The 24,442-nt window shown below is 44.8% G+C and overlaps 1 protein-coding gene across 2 annotated transcripts in view; it reads left to right on the top strand.

Moving 5' to 3' along the window:
- Positions 1-24,442, top strand: part of MCF2 (MCF.2 cell line derived transforming sequence) — a 1,935,885-nt gene that overhangs the window by 534,372 nt on the left and 1,377,071 nt on the right. For both annotated transcript variants that reach the window (XM_069612795.1, XM_069612794.1), the window contains exon 3: positions 22,017-22,131. In XM_069612795.1, coding sequence (XP_069468896.1) covers positions 22,017-22,131 — 115 coding nt within the window. The remainder of the gene's footprint in view (positions 1-22,016; positions 22,132-24,442) is intronic.

The following is a 24,442-nucleotide window of genomic DNA, read 5'->3' as shown; positions in this document are numbered from 1 at the left end:
GTGCACCTGAAGTCTGCAGTGAACTCAATAACTCAATAAGTTAAATCCCTTTAATGTAAATTTGTGACTGCACACCTCTGTGCAGAATGCTCATTGACCCACAGTGCCATCTTAAAAGGATTGAAACATATGCCTTACATGTTACACATAAATCTCCACAGGCAAATTAATCCCATTCTCTGGGGATTCAATCTAAACTATGGTCCATTGATTGCATGGGTATTTCTCTCGGAGTCGCATTACCATGTCTACCAGGTGATCTTACTGGGATTGGGACTTGTAGCTTGAATGTTGAGTACAGATATGTTAACGTAGTGAGCTATCTTGCCGAGTTATTTTACAGTGTTAGCACGGGTTTGGCGACCCCCTAACTCGTTGCATTTCTGGCTAAGGCACACAAGGTTTTGAGTATTGTGCAAGGATGGCAGGCCCCGGTTGCAGGTAGGTGATGTTGTCAAATGTCTGAATGGACAAGTGGGAAACGGACCAGATTTGTTTCTGTATATTACGATTGTATCCATTTTCTGTGTCTCTACTAGGGTTCACCTTTTCTGGTCCATCCTGGTTGGTGTAGAGGACAGGTCATTGAGGTCCAGGTCATGCATCCTGTGAGGAATTCGACGATCCACACAGTGGGTGTGTGCTCACCTGGGATTGTTTTGAAATTTTATATGAAATAGAATGATGGTAGATCAACCTCTGGAAAATGTGTGGGGCTAATCCATACACACATTCCTATGCTCACTGCACAACATACACATAGACCTGTGTATTCTGGGGGGACACAGCCTACACGGCTCAGTCTTCCCGGTCATATTTAGTTGGGATCTGACAGATGTAGTACATGATGCATCTCGGAAGGTGGAGGGCCCAAACCTTCCTCCTACCATGGCCACCATAATTAACTATCAAAGGCTCCAAGGATCTGCATTGTCTGTTTGTTTACCCTCTGGAGATGGTGGCAGCAATTAACATAATTAAAATACTAATCAAGTATACTTCAAAGAGGCTCACATGGGGCCTGGCTGCAGAGGTTTAACAAAGGAGACCAGAAACCCCAACAACCTTTGATATGCACTGTGTCAACCTGAAGCCAGCTCCCGCCTCTCAGTATCAAGGGCAGTGAACTTTCATGTCTTGGACTATGTGTTTACAGTAGGCAACCCCTGCAAGGGGACCTCATTCAGAAGGTACGAGTATATGGATTGATGGAGACAGAAAGTCTGTTCTCGCTGCAGCTTCAAGAGAGACCTGCCGCTTAATCAGGAACCACAGAGAACTCAATTAACCAGAGAGACCACTTGATCCACAACAGACAGGAAGATGGGTGGGACTTAGTATTACATGTTTTCACCCCTTTACCTTTTCTGTTGCAAAGCACACTGGTTATGACCTCAGGCATACAGGAGATTATTTGGGGGGGGGCAGGATTGGTTCATTAATGTAGGCTTAGCCCACCCCAATCATTGCCGCCCATTTGGCTTTAAAAGAGGGCTGCACCCCTCTTTTGGGGAGATCATCTGAAGACTTTTCAAGGAGTAACAAGAACAACTAATTTTGACCCTTGTTGAAGGTGCAGTCTGCCTTACAGCTTCTGTCAGTGAAGAAGGCCAGGATTACCACAGAGGGAAGCAAGTCCCTCCCCTAAACATCCCCCAGGGAACAGTGGAAGATACTGAATCCAGAGGACCCTCCAGCAGCTCCAGAATAAGTACCCAGCCAGCACAAAGCATGCTCTGCTAGGCTCCACAAGCACACTTCCTAGGTGGGAAGTGCCAGAGAGTCTCTAAACCAAACCAAGGACAAGGCCGTTGCCTGCACCACTCTACTTAGCTTTGGGCCATCTGCCTTAAAGGACGATACAAGCCCAGTTAAGAAGCTAGGAGGAGTGCATCGACAAGCATCCACCAACGTCTGCCTTAAAGGACATTTTCAAGTCAGTCCAGCCCCACGAGCTGCAACCGATTGCACCGCTGACTGTTGTCACACTGCAGTTGCTAACGTTGTCCGAGACTCTTCGGCCAGTGCTTCAGACCCACCAACCAGCACTGACAATGATTCCTGACCCTGAGCTGCTCTGTAGGCCAGCCGGCAGCCGTCCATTCAGCCACGCTCGCCGAACTGCCTGCCGCCTGATTCCCTCAGCTGTCTCCCATCTTGAAAAACCCCAATGGCTAAAAATCCCCAATGAAAGCACCCTCACTGCGTACAAACAATCTGTCAAGAAATGTAAGGGCATGACTATCATCTCTTTAAAAATGTCTTACTATAATAAGAGAATCATAAATGCTCGATCGAATGTCAGAAAACCTTTAAAGATTCTGGCTGACTTCCAGGACTCTCCTCCCACCAATGGGCATCCTATAAAGGATTCTGTTTGGTGTCAAGAGATCCACAATATCTTCATGGCAAAAATTGCCTCTCACAAGTATTCAAACTTCATCACCTGGGCCTGATGCCCAGGTAAATATCCTGTGTGAGCTTGTTGGCATTAGCAATGACATTGCATGCTTCTCCTTCTGCCATTATCCCGGAGAGCAAGTGCGTAAGATCATTCGAGACTTAAAATACACCTCATGCCCTGCGGAGGGTTGCCCCACGGATGTCTTAAAAGATTCTCTTGACCTCTTGGTGCCTTGGATGATGAAACTTGTCAAGCTTTTGTTTGAAGAGGGAGCAGTTCCATCATCCCTCAAAGAAGCTTGGGTTACACCCTTGCTTAAAAAAGCCAATCTGGACAACTACAGGCCCATCACTAATGTGCCATGTGTTCTAAAAATCCTGGATAAACTTCAGTTTCAAAAACATATTGAAGAACATAAGATCTTGGGCCTGCAACAATCTGGCTACAGAACACAGCATGGGACTGAAACCGCCATGCTGGACCTCAAATCCACTCTGCCTGGCATGGCAGACAGAGGTCATCCAGCCCTGCTCATGCTTCTAGACCTCTCTGCGGCCTTCAATCTAGTAGACCATTCTCTACTAGTGAGGAGACTCAGGGAGGTCACCCACTACTCTACTCAAGCCTCTCGTTGGATAGCATCCTTCCCGGGACCTTGGACTGTCCAGGTATCGGCTGGGGATGAGCACTCGGTTGCATCCTCCAAACTTGTGGTGTCCCTCAGGGGTCCTGTTTATCCCCGATTTTATTTAACATCTACATTTGGCCTTTTATTGACCTATCAGACTCCTTGGGTCTCCGGTACACAAACTACGGCGACAACACTCGGGTAGTTCTGGAGCTCAGTGGTCATTATGAGCAGGACGTGCATGCTATAAATAACATCTATAATGCTATCCAGACCTGGATGGCATGTAATTCACTAGCACTTAATTACAATAAAACCGAACTACTGATTGTCTCTACCAAAGCACGCCTGAGCAAATTGGCGCCTCATTATTCCAACTTTTGGATTGCTGGTAACATCATTGCTGTCTCAATGAAAGTCAAGACCTTGGTGGTGGTTGTTGATGAGGAACTATCCATGAGGCCACGTTTCTTATATTCGTTCTACATGTGATCTCATTACTAAACGCATACATTACATTCGTCCTTTCCAACTACCCTCCTGTCAATATCCAGAGTGCATCCCTTTTTCCTTCTTGAAATTGTCTGTCCTCTGCGTTCTTGTACAGTGTGGGTTGTATTTTGTAGTGTGTGATAATAATGACGTCGATATTTTTATACAACCTTGGCTGGACAGTCCGTTTTATCAATGGGAAATAATTCTATTTTCGCTGTGTTGTAACTAACCAACGATCCACAACCATGCGGAGATAAGCCTGCCGTCCCGTCCACGTAACCAAAATTGGACAAGGAGGTTTATAATTTGCTTGTGTGTTCAGTCTGCTCAGATCCCTTCTGGTGTACTAGAGGTGTGTGGGGCTGATTGATGGTTTATAAATCGATATTCATCCCTGTACCACTGGTGCCCTGGAGGTTTATTCGTCACACATCAATTGAAACTCCCATTGCATTTCCGTCCCACTTTCCCCAAAACGATCTTTGAAGGAGAACCTTCTCCCAACTACACACACTGTTAAAGTTGGTAGGTCTTGGTAGCTGAAATTCGCTCCTGCAATATCGAGATTGTGCAAATAGATTTTTGGGCAGTTTGTCACTGGGCACACAAAGGGTCTGCCACTTATGCGGCTGCACGGTGTTTCAGACAAGTTATTAAGTCCGTTACTAATGAAGAAGTCTTTTAGGACTCATCACCTGTGGAAGCCACAGGCGATATACATTTCAGGAGTTATTGGTGTTGGTCTGCTTCTACTGCAGTAACCCTTGCATTTGGACTACAGATGGGGCAGAAAACACACTTGACATGACTGCATGTCTGACCTTCAGTTCCTTGACCATGTATGTTCCTTTCTACCAAGAGAATGTTATGTGTGTAGGCTGCTGTGACATTTGTGTTTAGTTGTTTTTTTACTAGTGTGAGCTCCTAGCTCCGAGGCTTTAATGTGATTCTGGTATGAAGTAGTTATCTGCCATGGACTGTATGAATGGGCAACGCGTCTCCTGCTTCTCGCCTTACCCTAAAGGGGTGAAGACTGTGTCGTACACTGGTGACACAGAGGCACCACTACCTGAACCTTGGAGGTCTCCCCAGCCTCTCCTGTGAGCAGGTCAATTAAGGCAGCGTTCCTGGCTGCATATATCTCCTTGGCGAGGGGTGAGTCATAGACTAACATAGTGTGTGATTTTATGGTGATTGTCTCAAGGCATGGACTAGTCAGGCTGTCTATTAGTGTAAATGTAAACTGATTGTATATAGTCCGCTTTGACAGCCAGGGGGAAGAAACAGCAGAGATATTGGTGATGAGAGGCCCTTCTCAGAAGGCCTCCTACACGTGCGACTCCTGAGGAACTGTTCTTCAAGGCAATCTGTATTCACATGGGCGAAGGCCCAGATGCTGGAACTAAGGTAGGTATGTGACCCCGTAATGAGCCACTGCCAATCATACTAGTTCACTGTAGATTATCCCATCATTTTATATAAGGGGAACAAGCCACAGGAAATTGAGTGGTTCTGGGTGCTAACCGCTGCGTTTCACAGAGGGTGTTTGGGGTGGGATTCCCTGGGGTTGGCCTCTCCTCAGAGATGCAGTATTTCAAAAACATAAGGATATGTCTTTTGACAGACAACATGGTTTGAGACTACACATCCCAGCATGCCCCAGAATGGTCAGATAATAATAATGTGGGAGATGGCAACTGTGAGTACGTTCCAAAGTGTCAAGACTCAAATGATTTCAAGTGTTCAGAGCACAGAGAATGTTAGTAGAAAAGATTAATCCAACCCCAGTCCTTTAATAAGGAGGAATACCAAAAGAAAGGCACACTGGGAGAGTTCAGGGACCACTGAGTGCGGAAGGGAGTTAATCAGAGAGAACACTAGTGAAACATTGTACATTCTGAATGTGGAGCAGATCGCTCATGAGCATGCAGAAGAACAAACACTGCCTACTTCCAGAACAGTGAACAGGCGCGTCCAAATACAATTGCCAATCCAAAATGGCGCCTAAGGCAGATTTAAAGGCTTAGAGCTGACCATTAGGTAATATGTAGCCCAATTAAGACCTGACCAATTCCAAAAGATAAATAATATTGGAACCACATTTCCAACAAAATGTCATAAGAGACTCAGGTTTTGCAGAAAACCACCACCAACTCAATGGAATAACCAATCCTGACATGGCTTAGAGAACCAGTCACTGGCACAGTAATAGCACTGGCTTGAAAATGTCAGTGAGCAGTGAAGACTGGGAGGAAGCAGACATGCTTTAATCCGCTCCCTGAATACTCAGGAAGGATGCTATCTTGAGAGAAGTAGCTCATTTACTGCCAGTTGTACGGCAGTTGCTCTGGCAAAAGTATGCCTGATGTACAAACTCAAGAGCTTGTGATCATTTGAAGAGAGGACTTAAGGATAGGTCCTACCCACCAAACCACATACCAGATGAAAGGCCTAAAGATGGGGGGAGGAGTGCTTTAAAGAACATAGAAAGAAAAATCCCTAGCAGGAGTGTGAGAATATAGTCTACCAGACAATGAGTATGAGATTGCTGCCATGAGGTTGAAGGAATGAAAGAATGTCCATTATTGACAAGAGTGTTCGGCTGAGAAAACCAAAGGTCTTGGAGAGACCTATGATTGACATGCTAAGACAAACAAGAGGATGTGGACAAGTCTCAAGAATCTGTGATGACCAAAGAACCTGTTGAATGCAGAACTGTGAGGCACTACAGGAAGAGACCACCGAACATAGCATGGCGTAGGAGAGAATCCTAAGAAACTACAGGTTGTGGATTGGCCTAAGGTTACTTTGATGAAACAAGGGGGCTTTGGAAAACCAAACAGCTTTATTAGAAAATCCTAAAGAGCCTGGATAGATGCTATGGTTGGGAAAATTGATGAAAGGAACCTGAGATCTGGGTGGAACATAAGAGTCATAAGAGAACTTAGGCTGCAGAGAAAACTTAGAGAAACTGATGTTTATGAAATGTCTAAATGACTGCTACTGAAAAAGATACACTGTTTGAGAATTGAAAGCCAGAGCTTGCAGCTAGAGTCCTGACTTTGCGGATGTAGACACTGTACTGAGCCCACAGAAGTGTATTTCAGCTAGAGGCTGGGAAATGACGAGGTTAAATGAGGAGTCTGAAATTAAACAGAAATGTATAAAACCTGAGTCCTTAGTGAAGTCTATATGCAGGAGAATGAGAACTGTATGTACTATGAGGAAGACAACTTTGGAAGAGAACCCAACTGTGAGTAAATCCCCAAAATACTGATACATGAAAACATCTGATTTGGTGCTATAATAGGGATAGTGTGAGGAATTGTCATGTGGTACGGATGCAGAAGTCCTGGCTTTTTTAATTGCTATTAATTAATAAAATGATGTGGGTAAGATTCCCTTTTCACAGGCTTCATGCATAGTGTACACCTGTGCCCTGTTGTATCAGTAGCTTGAGCTGCAGTGCCTGCTCTTCAGTGGCACAGAGCAAGTTCAGATGCCACAGGTGCCCATTGGACAGCTGCAGCGACAGCTAAGTCCCTGCAGTGCAGGGGTGGCATTTAAGACCTGCACCCCTGCACCAAAACCCTATCAGAGAGGAAATGGCGTGCTTCATGTTCATCCTCTGACAAACTGGCCTGCCGCCTGCTCCAAAGGCAATACCGGCTCTCCGTTCTCACCAAGAAGAGAGCACTTATCCAAGCCCGCATCTCTGAGGCATCTAACAACTCGGCCGAACTCTTTAAAATCTGCAAGGAGCTGGCCAACCCTGCTGCAGTCTCTACCTCTCCTGTCCCCTCCCAGGCCCTCTGCACTGCACTGGCCTCGCACTTCATCTCAAAAACTCAGGACATCCTGTCCTCGCTCTCCTCCTCTCTCCTCCCTCCCTCTCTTCCCGGCTCTTCCTCTTGCTCTCTTGCAGCCGCCCCTCCGCCCTCCTTCTCTGCTTTTCCACCTTTTTCTGCTGATGAGGTTTCCAGACAAGTCCGATCCATGAAAGCCTCGTCTAAACAGGTTCACCCCTGTTCCTCCAAAACCATCAAGGACCACATCGACTCCCTGGCTCCTGCCCTGGCTGACTTTTGCAACCACTCATTCGCCTCTGGAGTCTTCCCATCCCCCCTCAAGCACTCCCTTGTGCACCCCCTCCTCAAGAAACCCTCTTCCGACCCCTCCTGCCCGGCCAACTATCGCCCAATCTCCATTACTCCCTTCCTGGGCAAGCTCCTGGAGAAACTGGCCATCTCCCAGCTTAACCTCCATGCTGAATATGTTGGTAATCTTCATGACCATCAATCCGGCTTCAGAGCGGCCAGAAGCACGGAAACTGCTCTCCTGAACATCCGTGAGGACCTGCTCCTGAACCTCGATTCCAACATTCCATGTGTTCTCATTCTGCTCGATCTCTCCTCTGCCTTTGACACTGTCAACCATGCCATCCTGCTCAACCGTCTCCGTGATAACCTGGGTATCACTGGTCAGGCTCTGGCATGGCTGACCTCTTTCCTTTCCGGTCGACCCTCCCAGGTCCAAATGGGCTCCTTCCTCTCTGACATCTTTTTCTCCACCTGTGGTGTCCCCCAGGGATCCAACCTCTCTCCCTGGCTTTTCAACCAGTATCTGGCACTCCTTGCCCACCGCATCACCGCTCTCTGCCCCCACTTCCAGTGCTATGCGGACGATACCCAGCTCATTTTCAGGCTACCCTCGGCCTCCTCCTCTCCTTCCCTCATCTCCGACTGTCTGTCTGCTATCCAGGAATGGTGTGCCGCCAATGACCTCTGCCTTAACGCCAGTAAGACTGAGATTCTACTCATCGGCACACCCACTCCCTCCTTCCCTGCAGCTCTCTGGCCGGCCTCCCTTGGCCCCCTTCCTGCCCCTACCTGCAAGGCTAAAAACCTCGGGGTCATCTTCGACTCCACACTCTCCTTCTCTCCTCATATATCTGACGTCTCTAAGAAGTCACACTACCAGTTGCACCTCCTCAGAGGTATTCTTCCCTTCCTCTCCTTCCCCCAGAAGCTCACTGTCTCCCGAGCCCTGGTTCTCTCAAGGCTGGACTACTGTAACAGCCTCTATCTTAATCTGCCTGCCTCCACTCTCCGCCCTCTGCAACTTATCCAGAACAGAACTGCGAGACTTGTCCTTGGCCTCAAGCCCAGGGACCGTATCTCTCCAGGACTGAAATCTCTTCACTGGCTCCCAGTGGCTGCGAGGATTAAGTTCAAAACCCTCTGCATTGTCCACAAGGCCTTCTGGGGCTTGGGGCCTAAATACCTTCAACTCTCTCTTCCTAAATATCTTCCTTCACGAGCCCTTCGCTCATCCGTCTCCAACTCCCTCATGGTCAGCCGCTTCTCTAAGCAACAAGCTGGGGGTAGATCTCTCTCCGCAGCAGGGTCCTCCCTCTGGAACAGCCTTCCTGCCTCCCTGAAACTCGAGGAGAACCATCTCCGGTTCCGGAAGCACCTCAAAACCTTCCTCTTCGCTTCTGCCTTCTCTCTCCCTCTCCCCTGCTAAACCTGCTTAACTCCCCACTGAATTCTGCACTAAACCTGCATCTGGGCCACTCTCAGTGACCTCGGTCCAGGGCCCAGCCACTCTCCACTTGCACTGCCTCCCTGGCTCCCCCTGCACTGTGGGACTGTCACTGTATCCCTACAGCCCCCTTCCCAGCACTTGCTCTGCACTTACCTCGCACTTGCCACCAGCTGGCCCTTTTATTTATTATTTATTATTTTATTACGCTACTTACCTTGTACTGCACTTCCCCCCCACCTCCTCCCCCTGCACTTTCTCCTTTTCCCCTTACCTCTGCACTTGCGCGATCTGAATGACACCTGGCCTAGTAGGATCGTTTGTCTGTCTTCCCCTTGTTTCCCTCCCTCCCTGCCTCGTCGCGCCTTGAAACACTTGTGTATAGGCGCGTTACAAATACCATATCATATCATATCATATCATATCATTATGTGTCTACTGTTCTGGTGACAGACCAATCATTACAAGTAAGCCATACCGGATTTAGTATATGGTTCATGGTATCCTCATAACAATTAAAGCCACAGCAGTGTAGGTATTATGTATAGACTATGTATATTTTCTCTAGACAGGACTGTCTCTGTTGTTGCTAGCAAGACTAGCCATGGGGATTGCCTCTCTTAGTAGGAACTATCACCCTCCACAGGAGACTGACCCTCCATAGGAATCTGGCCTGGAACAGGAATCAAAGGAGCACACTCATTCCCACAGGAGTAACCCCACATAAGGGTTCTGCATATATAAATGCCTTTCATTCTATGGAGAAGGGAAGGGGTGGGATATTGTGGCCAGAGGGAGCTCAGAACAGTTGAAGGAAAGTTCCACCATCTTGTTTCTCTCTGCCTCTATCTTTCTTTCTTGTCATCCCCTAATTTCCTGTAGCACACAGCAAGCACAAATCACTTTGTGTGTGAAGGCTGGTTAACCGAGAGAAAGGATCACACCCACCCTAAGCAGTTTAATCCAATCATCTGGAAGCTTTTGCCTTTTAAAAGAAGGGGTCTCCCACCACTTTTCAGATTCACTTGGGAACAAATACCTCAGAAGAATTTTATTGGACCTCTGTTAGGAGAGTTGACTTTCCAGACGCCTCCACCAGTGAGGTGAAGACTGAGTGTCAAAGGCAGAGACAAGCTCTGTTCCCTATCCTGTCGCAGGCCATATTGGGGTTGAACCAGCTGCTGGCACATGACCTGCATCGCTGCCAGTCACACTGCTGCCAGGACATAAACATGGTGTAGGACCCCTGAGGGTGTGCACCAGCCTTACTTGCTGGAAGCCGAGAACAAGGACTGAACTTGTCCCTGAGGCCCACGGAGGGGCTCAAAGCATCGTGAGAGCCAAGCCAGCCAAGAGCCCTTTGTTTCATTGCACGAAACTGGTAGCACTGCATCTCGAAACCAGCAGGACCCTCTGCAGCTGCCTTTTGCACTCGCTGAGCTCTTTGAACTCGAACTGCACATTTGAAACTGCTCGCAGCTGCACTGCCCTAGGTGAAGCACTTAATCGTCTTGGCTCTTTGTTGCATCTGCTACCACCGAACCGCTGTTTGCCCCACCAGCATCCACGCTATCGATCGTCCTCTCCAGTTGAACTGACCCTGAAGGAACCTTGAGCCTCAACCATCGGATACTGCATCGACCACTCAAATCGAACCTGAGCATCCAGCCAACTGCATGTTCGTGGTCCTCACGATCCGCAGCTTCTCAAGCACTTCATCAAATCGATCCTGCCAACTGGCACATCCAGTCGCCAGCCTCTTCATCCTAACCATCAAACCTATGCCCTTAGGATCGGCTTGTTTCCATACATCGCCTTCGAACCGCAACAAGAACTGTTTGATCCCTACTCGACACCCCTTCTCACGTAGGACACTGTGATCACTGCAATCGAACAGCCTCGAACCGCATTAAGAGCACCAAACAGCCTGCTTCACCATAGTCGAACCACAAAGATGGCACTATTGCCCCATAACTGCCCCCTTGGTCCATATTGGGTCCTAGATACTGGTTAGGGCACTTGTGCAACTTTCTTTCAAAATATATCTTTTTACAAAGAACATTGTGATTGTAGAAATTGGCTTTTCAGCCTTGTATTCTCACCCAGAGTGCTGCATCCTCTCTTTTCTGCAAATTCTCTGTCTTTCCACAGGGATGGATTTTTGTATAGTTTTTCTACTTCGTTTTTTTAATGATAATATATATATTTATAGAACCTTGATTGGATATTCCCTTTATTTTGAGCAGTGATACTTTGCTGTTTGGGTCAGGACTGAATCACATTCACACCAACCTTAAGAGTATATCGTTCCCTCTGCCCACGTTACCACCAAAGGATGAATGAGGAATATCTGTTTTACCTTTATGATTAGCACCAGAGTTGCTTTGTAGAAGTGTGAGGGCTGAGTAGGTGGTTTAACCACTACTCACCCCTACACTCCTGCAAAGCAGAGTCATTTCGTAGCCTGAAGCTTGATGAGCACATTGTGTTAGCCATACTTGGGGAATGTTCATGGTCTAGCCTAGGGTTAGCCTAAGAGCTAAAAGACTCACAGAGACGTATAAGAGTATTTTAAGATGCTTATGTTACAAGACCTTGTCACCCTGAGGTGCAGAGACCACCTGGAGAACAGTATTCTAAGTTACCCCATCCTTGCCCTAGCTTATTAAGTGTCCTTATTTCTAGTTTACTTCCCTAGCACCCATAGGCATTTAACCCCGGGCAGAGCCAGAGGTGTGCAGGGGGTCGGTCGCCTCTCCTGGCTCCTCCCTGGGGCACAGTGTGCTCCTGCAAGGCTGACGCTCAGTCAGGGCTGGTACTCACAGGTTTGCTTGGCAACCATGCAGCAATGCCAACCCGGTTGGCAAACACGCATTGGCATTGATGGACGTGAAGGCCCGTTGTGCCCTGGGGATTCAAATACTTTCAGGGTGCACCTGTGCTGCGTGCTTCAATTCGTCCTGTGTGCTGTCTGGTCACGCTCCTTCCACCCTGAAGAGAAAACCTAAGGTAAGCGTGTGTGTTTTGTGATTGTGTAATGTGTATGTATGCTTACATGTGTGTTTCGATGTGTGTGTGTGTGTGTGTGAGTAGGACTAGTTGAGTGAGGCACCATATCTGAGTATATGTATAAGTATGTTAGGATCAGGGTGTGCCTGTGCATGAGTGTGTGCATGCGTTTGTATGGTTGGCAATTAGCACTGTAAAATTCCTTGCACAGACTGTTGGCATAGATACGAACAACAGCTTCATGCATGTAATTTACAATGCCCATTTCTGGCATAGATAGGTTGTGGCAACAGCTTCATGGATGTATTTTACAGTGACCATTACTGGCATAGGTAGGTTGTGCCCGCCTATTCTGGTTTGGGGTTCCACAATAGTTTGGCGTTGCCCGTTATTTATAAGAGAACCTTTTAAGACAAATAAAGACCGGATTCTTCCATTAGAGTGGTTCTGTTTGCTCCTGTGTGATGCTGCTGGCCTAGTTAGCAGATGCAGTAACGCGAAGTTGAGGCACAGTTCTTAAGGGCAACATAAGGGCAAGGTGGTACTTGCACTGCAGGTCACCACAGGGCACACACTACCACTGCATTCCTCACGAAAAGGATTAATTTCATCCTTAGAATCGTGTGATTGCGGACACATATCCCTATGCACCTGAAGTGGACGCCAAGTGAAGCTGTTTGGCTGTCCGGACTTCTGTTTGCTACTTGCCTGAATTGCAGCAGAGCGTTGGAGATCGCTAGTCGGCAACAGGAAGCTTGCGTGGGCCGACGTGGCGAAACTCCCTGGATCACCTACATTGATACGGACATTGAAGTAAATTCCTTTTCTGATTTTTAATTTATTATTTTATTTTTTTTAACATCTATCCGCCACTTAGGTGGACTTTTTGTTGGACTTTTTTGTTGGCCCTTTTGTTGGACTCTGCATTACTGGCCGTTTGTGGTACTCACTCACCAAACTTACCCGACTTTCCATCTGCTTCTGTCTCCGTTTCTTAGCTCCTAGTTCGCGGCACTTTCCGTGGGCCCCGCCCCCTTTTCCCAGCTCGCCCGGCTACTTCTCCTGGCGTGCCTGCGCACCCGCGCGCACCCGAAGTGGACGCCAAGTGAAGCTGTTTGGCTGTTCGGGTGGGCGGCGGGTGTGAGGGGGTGAGGAATGGGGACTGCACGGAAGTCTGTCGAGGTGGGTTTGAATTACGGAATGTATTAGCTTGGGCGTTGGAAGTGAATTGATAACTAAGCCAGTAGAACGGTCTCATTAACTAAGCAGCTCGTGCTGACTTTGTATGCCTTGACAAAACATATGCAGTTGGTGCATTACTCCTTGTGTCTTAATGCATAAAAATTTGTTTCGGAAGAATTATAGATTGTGAGCCCTTGGACAGGTCCCGGAGTAGTAAGTACTACTAACTATTCTTCTGCACTTGGAAAGGATCTGATGGCCAGATAGTTACCACGCATTTGCAAACACCCTAGTTTAGGAGACGCCTATACATTGGCATATACCAAATAACGTTCCCTTTTACGTTCCCTTTTACTAGATACATAAAACTTAAATACGTCCTCACTTTTTGAAGGTTGTGGGAACTCACGGGAAAATTTGATTTGCACACAACCTTTCCAATGTCTAGGCGTAGAAACAGTGTTGAGTATGTTTACTCTAGGGGCGCGGCAGTCGGCCCCTCTACTAGGAGCGCTACTGCACAGGGAATCGGGCTATATGACATCTTATCAGCCCCACTAATATATACGCCAGTAAAAAATACACTAAGAATGGCAATGAATATGCCATTACCGTTATCCTCTCCGGAGCCGATTGACTCTATGCTACTAGACTCCGAAGCAATCGCCCACTCGTCTCTTCTGTGCTCAAAAGGCCTCACACAGGCCCCACAAGAGGAAGTAACAGATCCTCCCCTGTCAGATGTAGAGACAAGGGAGGAGGCTGCAATAGTTCCGGAATCCTCCTTCCTAGATACTGCTCCGGATTTTTTTTCGGCAGATGCAAATTTGAGAGACCTAACTCAGCACTTACATGAATCATCTAACTCCTTTAATGACCCACATTTAGCCCATACATCAGAGACGGGTGGGCTTCTTCGGGATATACTTCACGAATTAAAAGTTTATTCTACTGGGTTTATGGAAATACATATATTGACGGGAAGACAGATCTCCCAGACTAACAATCTTATAGAAGCATTGGAACTATTGCCTACAAAAATCATAACCAAATTGATGGCCATCGGATTACTTCCTAGCAAGGAAGAGTCTGGTAAATCTGCCTCAAAAATTGCGCCCGCATCCTAATGAGTTCTTATGCTTTGAATGCTACAGAAGTACCACCTATACTTACGAATGAAAATTCAGTGGAGAAAGAAGATGGGAGTGGGCCAAAAAATAAGGCTAACAAAAACAAAAACTATCAAAATAATAAAAATAACAGGAAGAAGGGACATTCGTCCTTCTTCAACAAAAGAAGTAAAATTGCTAAAAACACCTGGAGAAAGTTAGTTACAGATGAAAAGACAGAGATATCCGATCAAGAGGTTGAAATAATCGACTTATTGGAAGATCCAAGCAAACAACAGGAGGGAGAATACAGTCATGCGACACATTTTGTGACTGATGAAATGTCGCACAAGGGACAGAATCCTCCCTTAAACATGGGCCCCAACAAGACGGCGGTAGCCGGAAAAACCAAAATATCTGCTACCAAAGATCCGAAAGAGACATATGATCTCTTTATAAAACCCAAATTACAAAAGCAAGACCATACTCCTACTTCCTTGAATCCTTTGGCAAATGAGTTTCAAACAAACACAACCCCACAGGTTACTCAGATTCAAAATCCAAGTGATTCTGTAATAACTGACCTAGGAAACTGTGCAGAGGGTTTGGCAGGGCAGATTGATCTTATAAATAGGTCCCCGGGCAAATCCTCACTGAGTGAAATGGAGGTAAAACTCTTAATTAATGCCGCAGTAGAAGCGGCATTGAAGTCCAGACAACCTCATGAGCCCCTAGACTCGAATCCTCCCCCCGGAGTTGATAAGTTACTGACAATGGAGCTTCAAACACATTTAGGCCCATTGGCTCCGCACATACAAAATATGAGCAAACATTCTGGGCTGGGGAACTCAAATAAAGAAGAAGAGTCGGTGAGTCCCGTCAAGACGAAGAAATTAATAATTAATCCCTCCAACAATCCTTCTTTGACCGAAAAGGAGGTAAAATTATTGATCAGTGCGGCAGTAGAAGATGCATTGAAGGCCAGAACCTTACTGGAAGCACCGGCTCCTATCCCCATTGTTGGAACTGACAAAGCAGTGCCCCCTCAAAATCAGCAAGAGATTAGGGAAATGGTCTGCACCCCTAAGGCGGTGGAATCTACTTTACCCATTCTGATGACACTGGATTCACCAATTCTTATTCCACCAGGGTCATCCAGAAGGCAAAGGGAGGCAGCGGAAGGAAGGCTACCCAAACATTACATGGATACCGACCTTAAACACATACCCTGGAGAACACCGTGCTTTTTAGACTCCCCAAGTATCCTAATCTACCCTCTCTTCGATTGTGGCTGTCAACCCTCTATGAACAGAAACAGAACTTTGCAGCTGCTTAATGACATTCCTAATTTAGCTAACCTGACTTCGGCAGTTATTAAAAGGATGGATTTTATTCATCCCCATTGCTATGACCATGTAAGAATCATATTTTACTCTAAATTGGTCTATCGGAATGTCCTTTTAGAACTGGATGAATTCAATAAGAGGGGTTTTGATATTCTAAATTTTGGAGATGGTACCTTGCAATCTGAAATTCATAAGTCTGTTCAAGTATTTAGATCGGGAGGCATGGGTGAAAAAGAGCAAAAAAAAGAGTCAGAGATCCTCCAGGAGCACGACTCAAGCTGGAGATGGCTAGCCTCGAGTCTGAGAGACTCTATTGTCCGATTGCAAAACCTAATACAGTAGAATCAACTGTAAGCAACCATGTTTCCATCCTATCTTGGAACTCAAGAGGGAATTCTCATTTGTCCTCCTGTGTGGAATTATGCCACTACTTAAGAACAAAAAACATCCTATGTATACAGGAAACATGGATGACCTCTCCTGCCCAGATAGATGGTTTCGAATGTCACCATCTTCTAGCATCCCAAGGGAGAATAGGCCGCCCCAAGGGGGGACTCTTATTGGCAATAAAGTTGGACTTGGGCATTAGCACAGTTGAAATGTTTACAATCCTACTTGTGGGACTGGGAGTGATCCTTAAGCTCGAAAATTTTAATCATCTACTAATTTGGAATATATACTGGTCACCTGGAATAAATCTTTATGAAACAATCTCAAAAATGCAAGAAATAATGGAGAAATATTTTTGCATGTACCCGGGCTTCAAATCCTCATAATGGGGGACTTGAATACTAACTTACTAATGAAGACAAATGAAATAATAGCCACTACGAATATAGCCCATCTGAATTTATTGGGGGAAACCGGAGAAATGACCGATCAGCATTTGAAAAGCTTAATGTATAAAAAATGTGATTGACTAGGATGGTCAACGTTATTTAAAACTTGGGGCCTGAAATCTGTACATGAAATTTTGAATTCAGAAGATCCATATATAACGTGGGCATCGGGTGTTAAGTCATCAGCTATCGACTACATATATGTTTCCATTGATATTCCACTGATTGAAAGCTTTAGATTATTACCCTCTCTCAAAAGCGACCATAAAATGCTTGAATTGAACCTTTGCATACCAACAAGAAATCCTAAACCTTCGAAAAAGCTTCAGGACCTAATCATAAATAATGGGAACAACAGGATCAGTTGGCACCCTGGGAATGTTCTAACATGTAATAACTTATTTTGTAAAGAACACACGGATTCTACTTATGAGGAAAAAAAGTCAGATTTACACATGACCATTTTGGTCCTTATATAAAAACCCTTATTGAACATTCCACAAAAAAGATGAGAAATTATCCAACTAAACGTCATCTACAGCTGCCTTGATACAACCAATGTTGGAAGGTAAGAAAATGTGCTGGTGTTCGTACGCAGATGACTTTCTATTATCCGACAGGTCCCCAATAGGACTCCAACACTTTCTATCGGCATTTGGAAAATACATGACAACAAATGCCCTGATTGTGAATCCTTTAAAATCGCTCATCCTGTGCCTTACAGGAAAAAGTAGACCGCTTTTGAAAAACTGATGCATGGGAATACATAAGTTACCTATCAAAAGTTCAATGATTTATTTGGTTTTTTTGTGTATGCAAAGGCAAATAACATATCAATTCTCACCCACTTCTTATCTAAGGTTAAAGCGTGCACCACACAGCTGCGTGTTGTGGACCAAAAATTTGGAAGCTTTTCTTACAATCCCTGTTTGAGATTTTACAAGCTCAAAGCAACCCCTAAGATCCTGTACGGCAGTGAAATCCCATTTATAATGGGCAGACTAGACGTAAACAAACTAGAGGCAACTATTCTAAGGAAAATGACTGTTTGTCTTCCTAATTGTGTTCCTATAGCAGCAATCCGGTATGAATTCGATTTACAGTCATTTAGGAGTATAGTGCAATGGAAATGTTTATTGTTGTTCCGCAACCTTCTAATACAAACTGAAAATAATCTGTATCATGATTTGTCCGATAAGCTGAAGCAGGGGAGCCCTAAGTCTGTATTTTTGACCAAACTAATGGATCTGTCCTTAACCCTATTAAGTAGTGTTGGAGCCCAAATAACAACGTTTATAATCAATCCAAAGAAAGTGAAACAACTTTTGCAAAATGCTGATTGGGCATCAACAATTAACAACCTATCTTCGACAGATTGTATGCACATATGATATCCTACTACAAATATCTGGGAACTATGGAACCCTATCTATATATCTTTCCTAATAGAGGTTGTAGAAATATCTACATGAGATTTAGATTTAATGTTCTGCTTACCGGGGAAATAATTACAGCAAGAACTAATTCGGTAGGTTCAATGATCCGGTGCGGGTACTGCAATGACCCAGAGGTAAAAGAAACACTAAGACACCTGTTATTGGAATGTCCTATTCTGCTAACAAAGAGACTACTTTACTTCTCAAACTTCGTATCAGATGTAACGAATGTGGACACAAATCAAGTTTGGAAACATATGTTATTTGTTAAGAAAGTCTCCTTAAAGTTGGCAATTGTAAGATTTATCAAACAGGAGTGTGGCTTGATGTAACTTGCTTTTGACTGAGAGCTTATATAATCTAGGAAGAAGAAAACAAAATTATTTTATTATCAGATGTAACTAATGTGGACACAAATCAAGTTTGGAAACATATGTTATTTGATAAGAAAGTCTCCTTACAGTTGGCAATTGTAAGATTTCTTAAACAGGAGTGTGGTTTGATGTAATTTGCTTTTGACTGAGAGCTTATATAATTTAGGAAGTAGAAAACAAAATTCTTTTATTAGGAACATTTTACAGTACTGTGTTAGAATCGTAGATTTTTTGTATTGCTAATAATTAAGTCAAATACTTTAGATAATTTGTATTTGCTGTTTTTAGTTTACTTTTAATTGTGTTATTTATTTTAAATTGTGTTTTGTAAAGGTTTTGTTTAAAACCATATACAAATAAAGGATAATAATATCCCTATGGGGGACAAGGTGCGGCAGCCATGCCCTATCACGGAATGTACTGCGTTCTATTGCCAGCTGCTCACACACTGAGTTCCGTCAGAGAGAGAGCGGGACATTGGCCGACAGGGCCTGCTGAAGTGCTATATTGCCAGTGTGTGCTAGCTTTAATGGCATGAAGGGCGATGGACGTCTCTACCACTTGTATTGCTTCCGCTGTCGATTTCCCATGACATGTTATTTCAGAAAGGTACAGCGATGACAGGTCTTCTATAGAGCCCGGTATCACTGGGCCAAGGCTGTCTCTGAAAGGACCACACTATTCACAACCAAACACTGGCTATTCTGGGTCAAGGCAGTCTAATGGGGGCACACACTAATCCTATTTGAATACTGGCCAGAGTGGACATCCAGAAATGCTAGAAAGAAAATTCAAACACACCTTTTCCTCTGTCTTTCCAGAATATTGAATGACAACTGACCACATGAGTCTCATTCTTAAGGCTCTTCCTGTTGAGGGAGGCACTCATCAGACACCTTTTCTAGAAGCACCTTTCTCAACAATCACCCACACAAAGAACCAAATTGTGTCCCCTCGCCCCCCCCCCCCTGTTTGTGGCCCTCCACTTATCAACGTCTGAATCATATATCGGCCCCTGATTTGTTATTAATGGTTTGACTCGTGTGTTGCTTTCTCTCTTTCTTTCGAGGCTTAGTCTCTACTTCACAAGGACTGCAAATAGAATAACGAAGCCTAAAGCAGAGCACTTGTGACACACAAGAAGAAAGTGCAGCGTTAACTACGGGCCTTCTCCAGTTGTGTCTTGACGGAAATGGACTAAATGCCTGGTCGTATCTTGTTGGGATTTAGATATGTATGGATGGCGTTTGCTTCTAGAAGTGGAATTGTATAGGTTTTCTTATCCAACTATGATTGAAATCTGCTTCGTAAGTAAGGATGGTTTGGGATGCTAAAGGGGGTGAATCCTGCCAATACAGATATCCAATAAAAAGACCGGAAGAATGTCCCAATGAGCTTCAAGTCAGAAAATGCTTGTGAGGCCACAGTGGACCCTCTTTGGCCTGGGCTGCCAGTGACCCCATTGAGCTGTGCCCATGTAGTATTTGTTTTGCCAGAGTGCGGATGGGAACGTACAAATGGAAAAGATATATTCTCAGGAGTGTATTGTCACAGACGTTTAGGCCAATATAGACAAAAGTATCCTTTCCCAAAAATGTTGCAGAATTTCCTAACATTGGCTCTCTTAGTTTATGGCAGGCAACCAATTTGGCTCATCTATGAACTAAAAAAATCTATCCTTTTTAGAAGTGGATGCCAAATAGAGCCTAGTGATTAGGCAACGAAAATCTCAGACAAGCTTTGAACATTTGATATACTCAATAACAAGACTCCAATAAAGATATATTGAGTACATAGTTGCGCTAAAAATACATACAGGTTCAGGCATGTTGCACACTATTTTAACACATTGTGAATACTCTTCTGTTGTTTCTGACTCCAGTCAGAGGAGGTATTACCATTTTTCCTTATATTTTTCCCCAACTATATTCAGTTGTACAAACTCTTACACATTATGGATTAAGTGGATGTTACAAAAGCGAACATACACTTGTGAATACTTACATTTGATACAATTTCGTCTTACCTTTTTGCATGGCTCAACCCAAAAAAAAAGTTCTATTCACATTTTTAGAAAATACACAATTGTTTTCCATAATATGGCTTAAAAGGGCTTAAAAAGGCTTTTCTATAAGAGACATTTCAGCAATTTAGTGTAATTTTCTTGCGTTCCTATCTGAGCTTAATTTGTGGAGGCATTTGTCAGGGCTCAGCCCTGGCACCTACTTCTGAGCCCAAGCACTTACCTGGCACCTACTTCTGAGCCCAAGCACTTATTGTCTCAAACTCAGTTTGATTATGATGTGTTGTTCTGGCAACTTTATTACTTTAACTGTCAGTCATCGTCGTACAACAAGCAACAACAGCGTGCACTGGGAAGGCGCATTGTTATTCATGGACCTGAAGACCAAGGTGGGAAGGGCAGTGCTACCTATCCATTTTCATGGGTAGCAATGAGGTGGAAGGTGTCAATGCTGGGTGCTCGTGCTGGCTTTGATGGCCACTGCTCCAGTCATCCTGCATGAAATTGCAATTTAACTACTATTGTAATCACCAGCACTGCCAGAGGAGGGTGGGTTGACAACAGGACAGTCACCAGCCAGCACCACCAAAACAGGCCCAAGGCCAGGCAAAATGACATTGCCGAAGGAGTGCCTATCCTGAGTGGTAACATGTACAAGAGGTGTCCAGTCATTTGGTCGACAGACAAATGGTCGACAGCCAAATGGTCGACGCAATTTGGTCGAAAAACAAAGGGTCGAATTTTTTTTTATTTATATATATATTTTTCAGGTTTTCGTTTAGGAAAAAAAAGGGTTTTTTTAGCAAAAAAAGGGGGTTGGGGGAGGGACCCCCCCAATAAAAAAAATGTGAAAATACAAAAAAAAATGCGACCATTTATTTTCGACCAAATCACCTGTAACCATACAAGAAGATCTTGCTGCAGTCTCGGGAGGGTAGCTCAGGGGCAACGTGCTCGCCTTGGAAGCAACACGGGTTCGATCCCCGGGTCTACGCTTAGAAACCTCTGTGTATAAAGCGTGTTATAAATAACCTATCATATCATATCAGGGTTGGACAGGCAGTTTGATCAATTCCGTAATGATTTTGCCTGAATTTGTTCATCAATTTATGATCGGAGGAAAGCACGTTTTTCACTTTTTCTGTGGATATATGGTCAACATATTCCACTTGTCACCTATAGAATCGGATGCAAAATGTTAATAATGATGATGTGTTTAAAATAAACTTTAACACCGGTCTACTTTCAAGATACAACTAGTATGTTCTCTGTGTTATGGTATGTTATGTTATGTAGACTGGCATCTGCAAATCGCACAAGTGCCCTAGTCAGCGCATCCATCATCCCCAGTGAGCCGGTGGGAGTTGCAGCTTCTACCCAAATATGCTGATGCTGTGGGAAGTAGTCGTGGCGGGTGAAGCCGCCTGCCCCAATGTGTCAGAGACGTGCTCGAAAATATTTTATCCCTGGCCCATCTTTTTTTTTTACAAATGTAGCACTACCGCTAACTAACTGTACATATCATTGCATCGTGAACTAGAACACTGCGTTTTCTATGATAAGCTATTGTTGTTGATTTCTTCATCACAAGTGATGCAAACTTTGTGATTTGCTTTTTTGGGGCTAGGTGGTCGAGGGCAAGATGACTGCTGGATAATCACGTGCCCGGAGAACTCCGCCTTCCAAGAAGCGCCCGAGCAGACTTTACAGCAGGTGTTGTGTTACCTGACGTCCATCGTAAGGTATGGCTTCCAGGGAACCTTCCAGAGGGCTTTTTGGCAGGCCTTTTTCATTGGGTACAATATTGTGCATTCAATCCGCTTTGTAATGTCATTATTGTACATGGATGTAGCATGTGTTAAGAAATAACAGATTGCAATTTGCAATGAATGCGAAAGAGCGACAGCTGGCAACACGGTAATGCTTGCATGCAGACGCTCCAGGAAGTCATTGATCAGGAATGTACAAATGGCTGATGTCTTCAAGGTGTAACACCTAGCAAGGGGGTTGGACAGCTTAAGACTTTTAGTCAATCAAGGTTATTATGAATGTAAAATAAACACTTAATTGCGAAATCTACACATTTAGAGATGGCCATGGTCTCTTTTGGCCAGACCCTAAGGTTTGATTTCAGGCCTGCCACTGACCTCACCTTCCATACTACCCCCACCCCACCGCTAGTCATACTAACTCAAAGCCAAGCTATGGCCTCGAGATACCTCCCGCAGTTGCCTCATGGTTTAGGAAACCTGTCTCTGTTACAATATAACCATTCTGAGTTCCCTGCACAGGTCACAAGAGCTCTTACATGGGGAGTTCATGTCTATACCTCTGCTCTATTGTGGTTAGTCCACACCAAAAAGTGTGCATGCTGCCCTATGGAGAGTCCATGTAATGATTAAAGTTGATGCTCATCGGGCCAGCGCGATGAGCAGTAATATTTTGGGGAGTTTCTGTCACATAGACCCACTCTGGTGATGTCAACTGTACCTGATGGGCATGGTGATGACTCTTCACGAGGGTACAACGTCCTTTCATCACAGATTTTTCACGGGGGGTTAGACAAATATATATATATGGTGTGTGGGTGTTTGAGAAGAGCCAAAAAATTAAAGGGGATCGGGGCTTGAGGGGGAACCCAGCCAAAAATAAAAAAATAAAAATTCAATGAGTTTTTTTCGTTAAAATATTAACTGTAAAAAAAACCTGTGAATAAAGGTGACAGGTTCTCCGTTTAAGTCTGAGTGCTTTGGGGCTAATCAGAAAAAAATGTTTTGCTTTTGTCAACTAAACATAGACTTTGGAATGTGGGGTAGCAAAGAGGGCTTGATCCCAGATTCCTAACCCCCCATTGAAGCCACATCTTATAATGTGAAAAGCAAGAACATCATGAAGCGCCTTACCTGGTACTTCACTGCCATCTTCAGAATGGATTCTCACCTTGACATCCTACAAGTAGGCATCTCACAGCCATCAAGTCCCAGTGCTTGTGCTCTGCTCGGACGGATATGCACCATAAAGGCCGTCCCATGGTCGCAAGCTCTTTCTTACACATGCGTAAGCACCCTTACAGTAGATGTGTTCACTTGTGATTGTTTCTTTTTTTTTTACTTTGTTTAACCTACCACATTAGACAGTATCCAAGGAGGCAAGACAACATGGCAAAGGGTACTGCAATTACAGATGAATAAATAGTAAATATTTCATAAACCTCGGGCAAGCCCATACAATGGGATTCATGTGCAGTAAGAGCCAGGCAGTCACAGGCCTCTCCAGATGGATGAAGGAAAAAAGGGAAGAAAGGTAATAGGATACCATCACAGGGCATTGCCAGACCCTTGATAAAGCAGTGGGTGGGTAGGGCAGTAACAGAATTTCTTTACTGTATTCTGCAAAGGTTTTCTTTAAGGAGAGGTTGATCGTGGAAGGGGCATGATTGGTGTGGGAGTAGCCCCTCCATTGATTTAATCATACATCTCTAGGAAAGTCCAACAGATCGCCTGGAATGTGTCCAGTCCCCTACTCCTCACCCGCCTCTTAAGGACAACCCTCTCAAAGTTTGACAGGGTCAGCAGATCATGGATCCAAACCTTGCTGCTCACCCCCCTGGTTGATTACCAGGAGGCAGGGAGGGTGATTTCTTTGCTGCATGCTCCCTTGTACAGCCAGGCCTTGCCTGCTTTTGACAAGTCATGTACTACCTTGTCGTCGCCCAGAATGAACAGGGAAGCCTTCATGGGGACATACCTCTCCAGAACTAAGTTCATTCACTCGGAACCCTTTTCCACAACTCGTCTGCCTTATTGCAGAAACAGATGAAATGGTGCAACGTCCCCAGGCTTTCTTGCACTTTCATCAGATATAATGATTGCTTAAGTGCCTCTTGTGCATCCTTTTTTTTGCGTCCAATATATCCGGTTCAGTAGTTAGATCTGACAAGCTCTCAAGCGTCAATCAAGTAGTGATATCAGTCACTGCAGCATCTCATGCAACTTTCAGGATCAAGGTCCTCCCGAATTCCCTAAGCCCACAACAGCAACATTCCTGCGTCTC

Source organism: Ambystoma mexicanum, chromosome 5p (genome assembly GCF_040938575.1).
Source record: "Ambystoma mexicanum isolate Mex_15411 chromosome 5p, UKY_AmexF1_1, whole genome shotgun sequence".
Classification (NCBI taxonomy): Eukaryota; Metazoa; Chordata; class Amphibia; order Caudata; family Ambystomatidae; genus Ambystoma; species Ambystoma mexicanum.
This window is presented reverse-complemented; position numbering and strand designations above follow the sequence as displayed.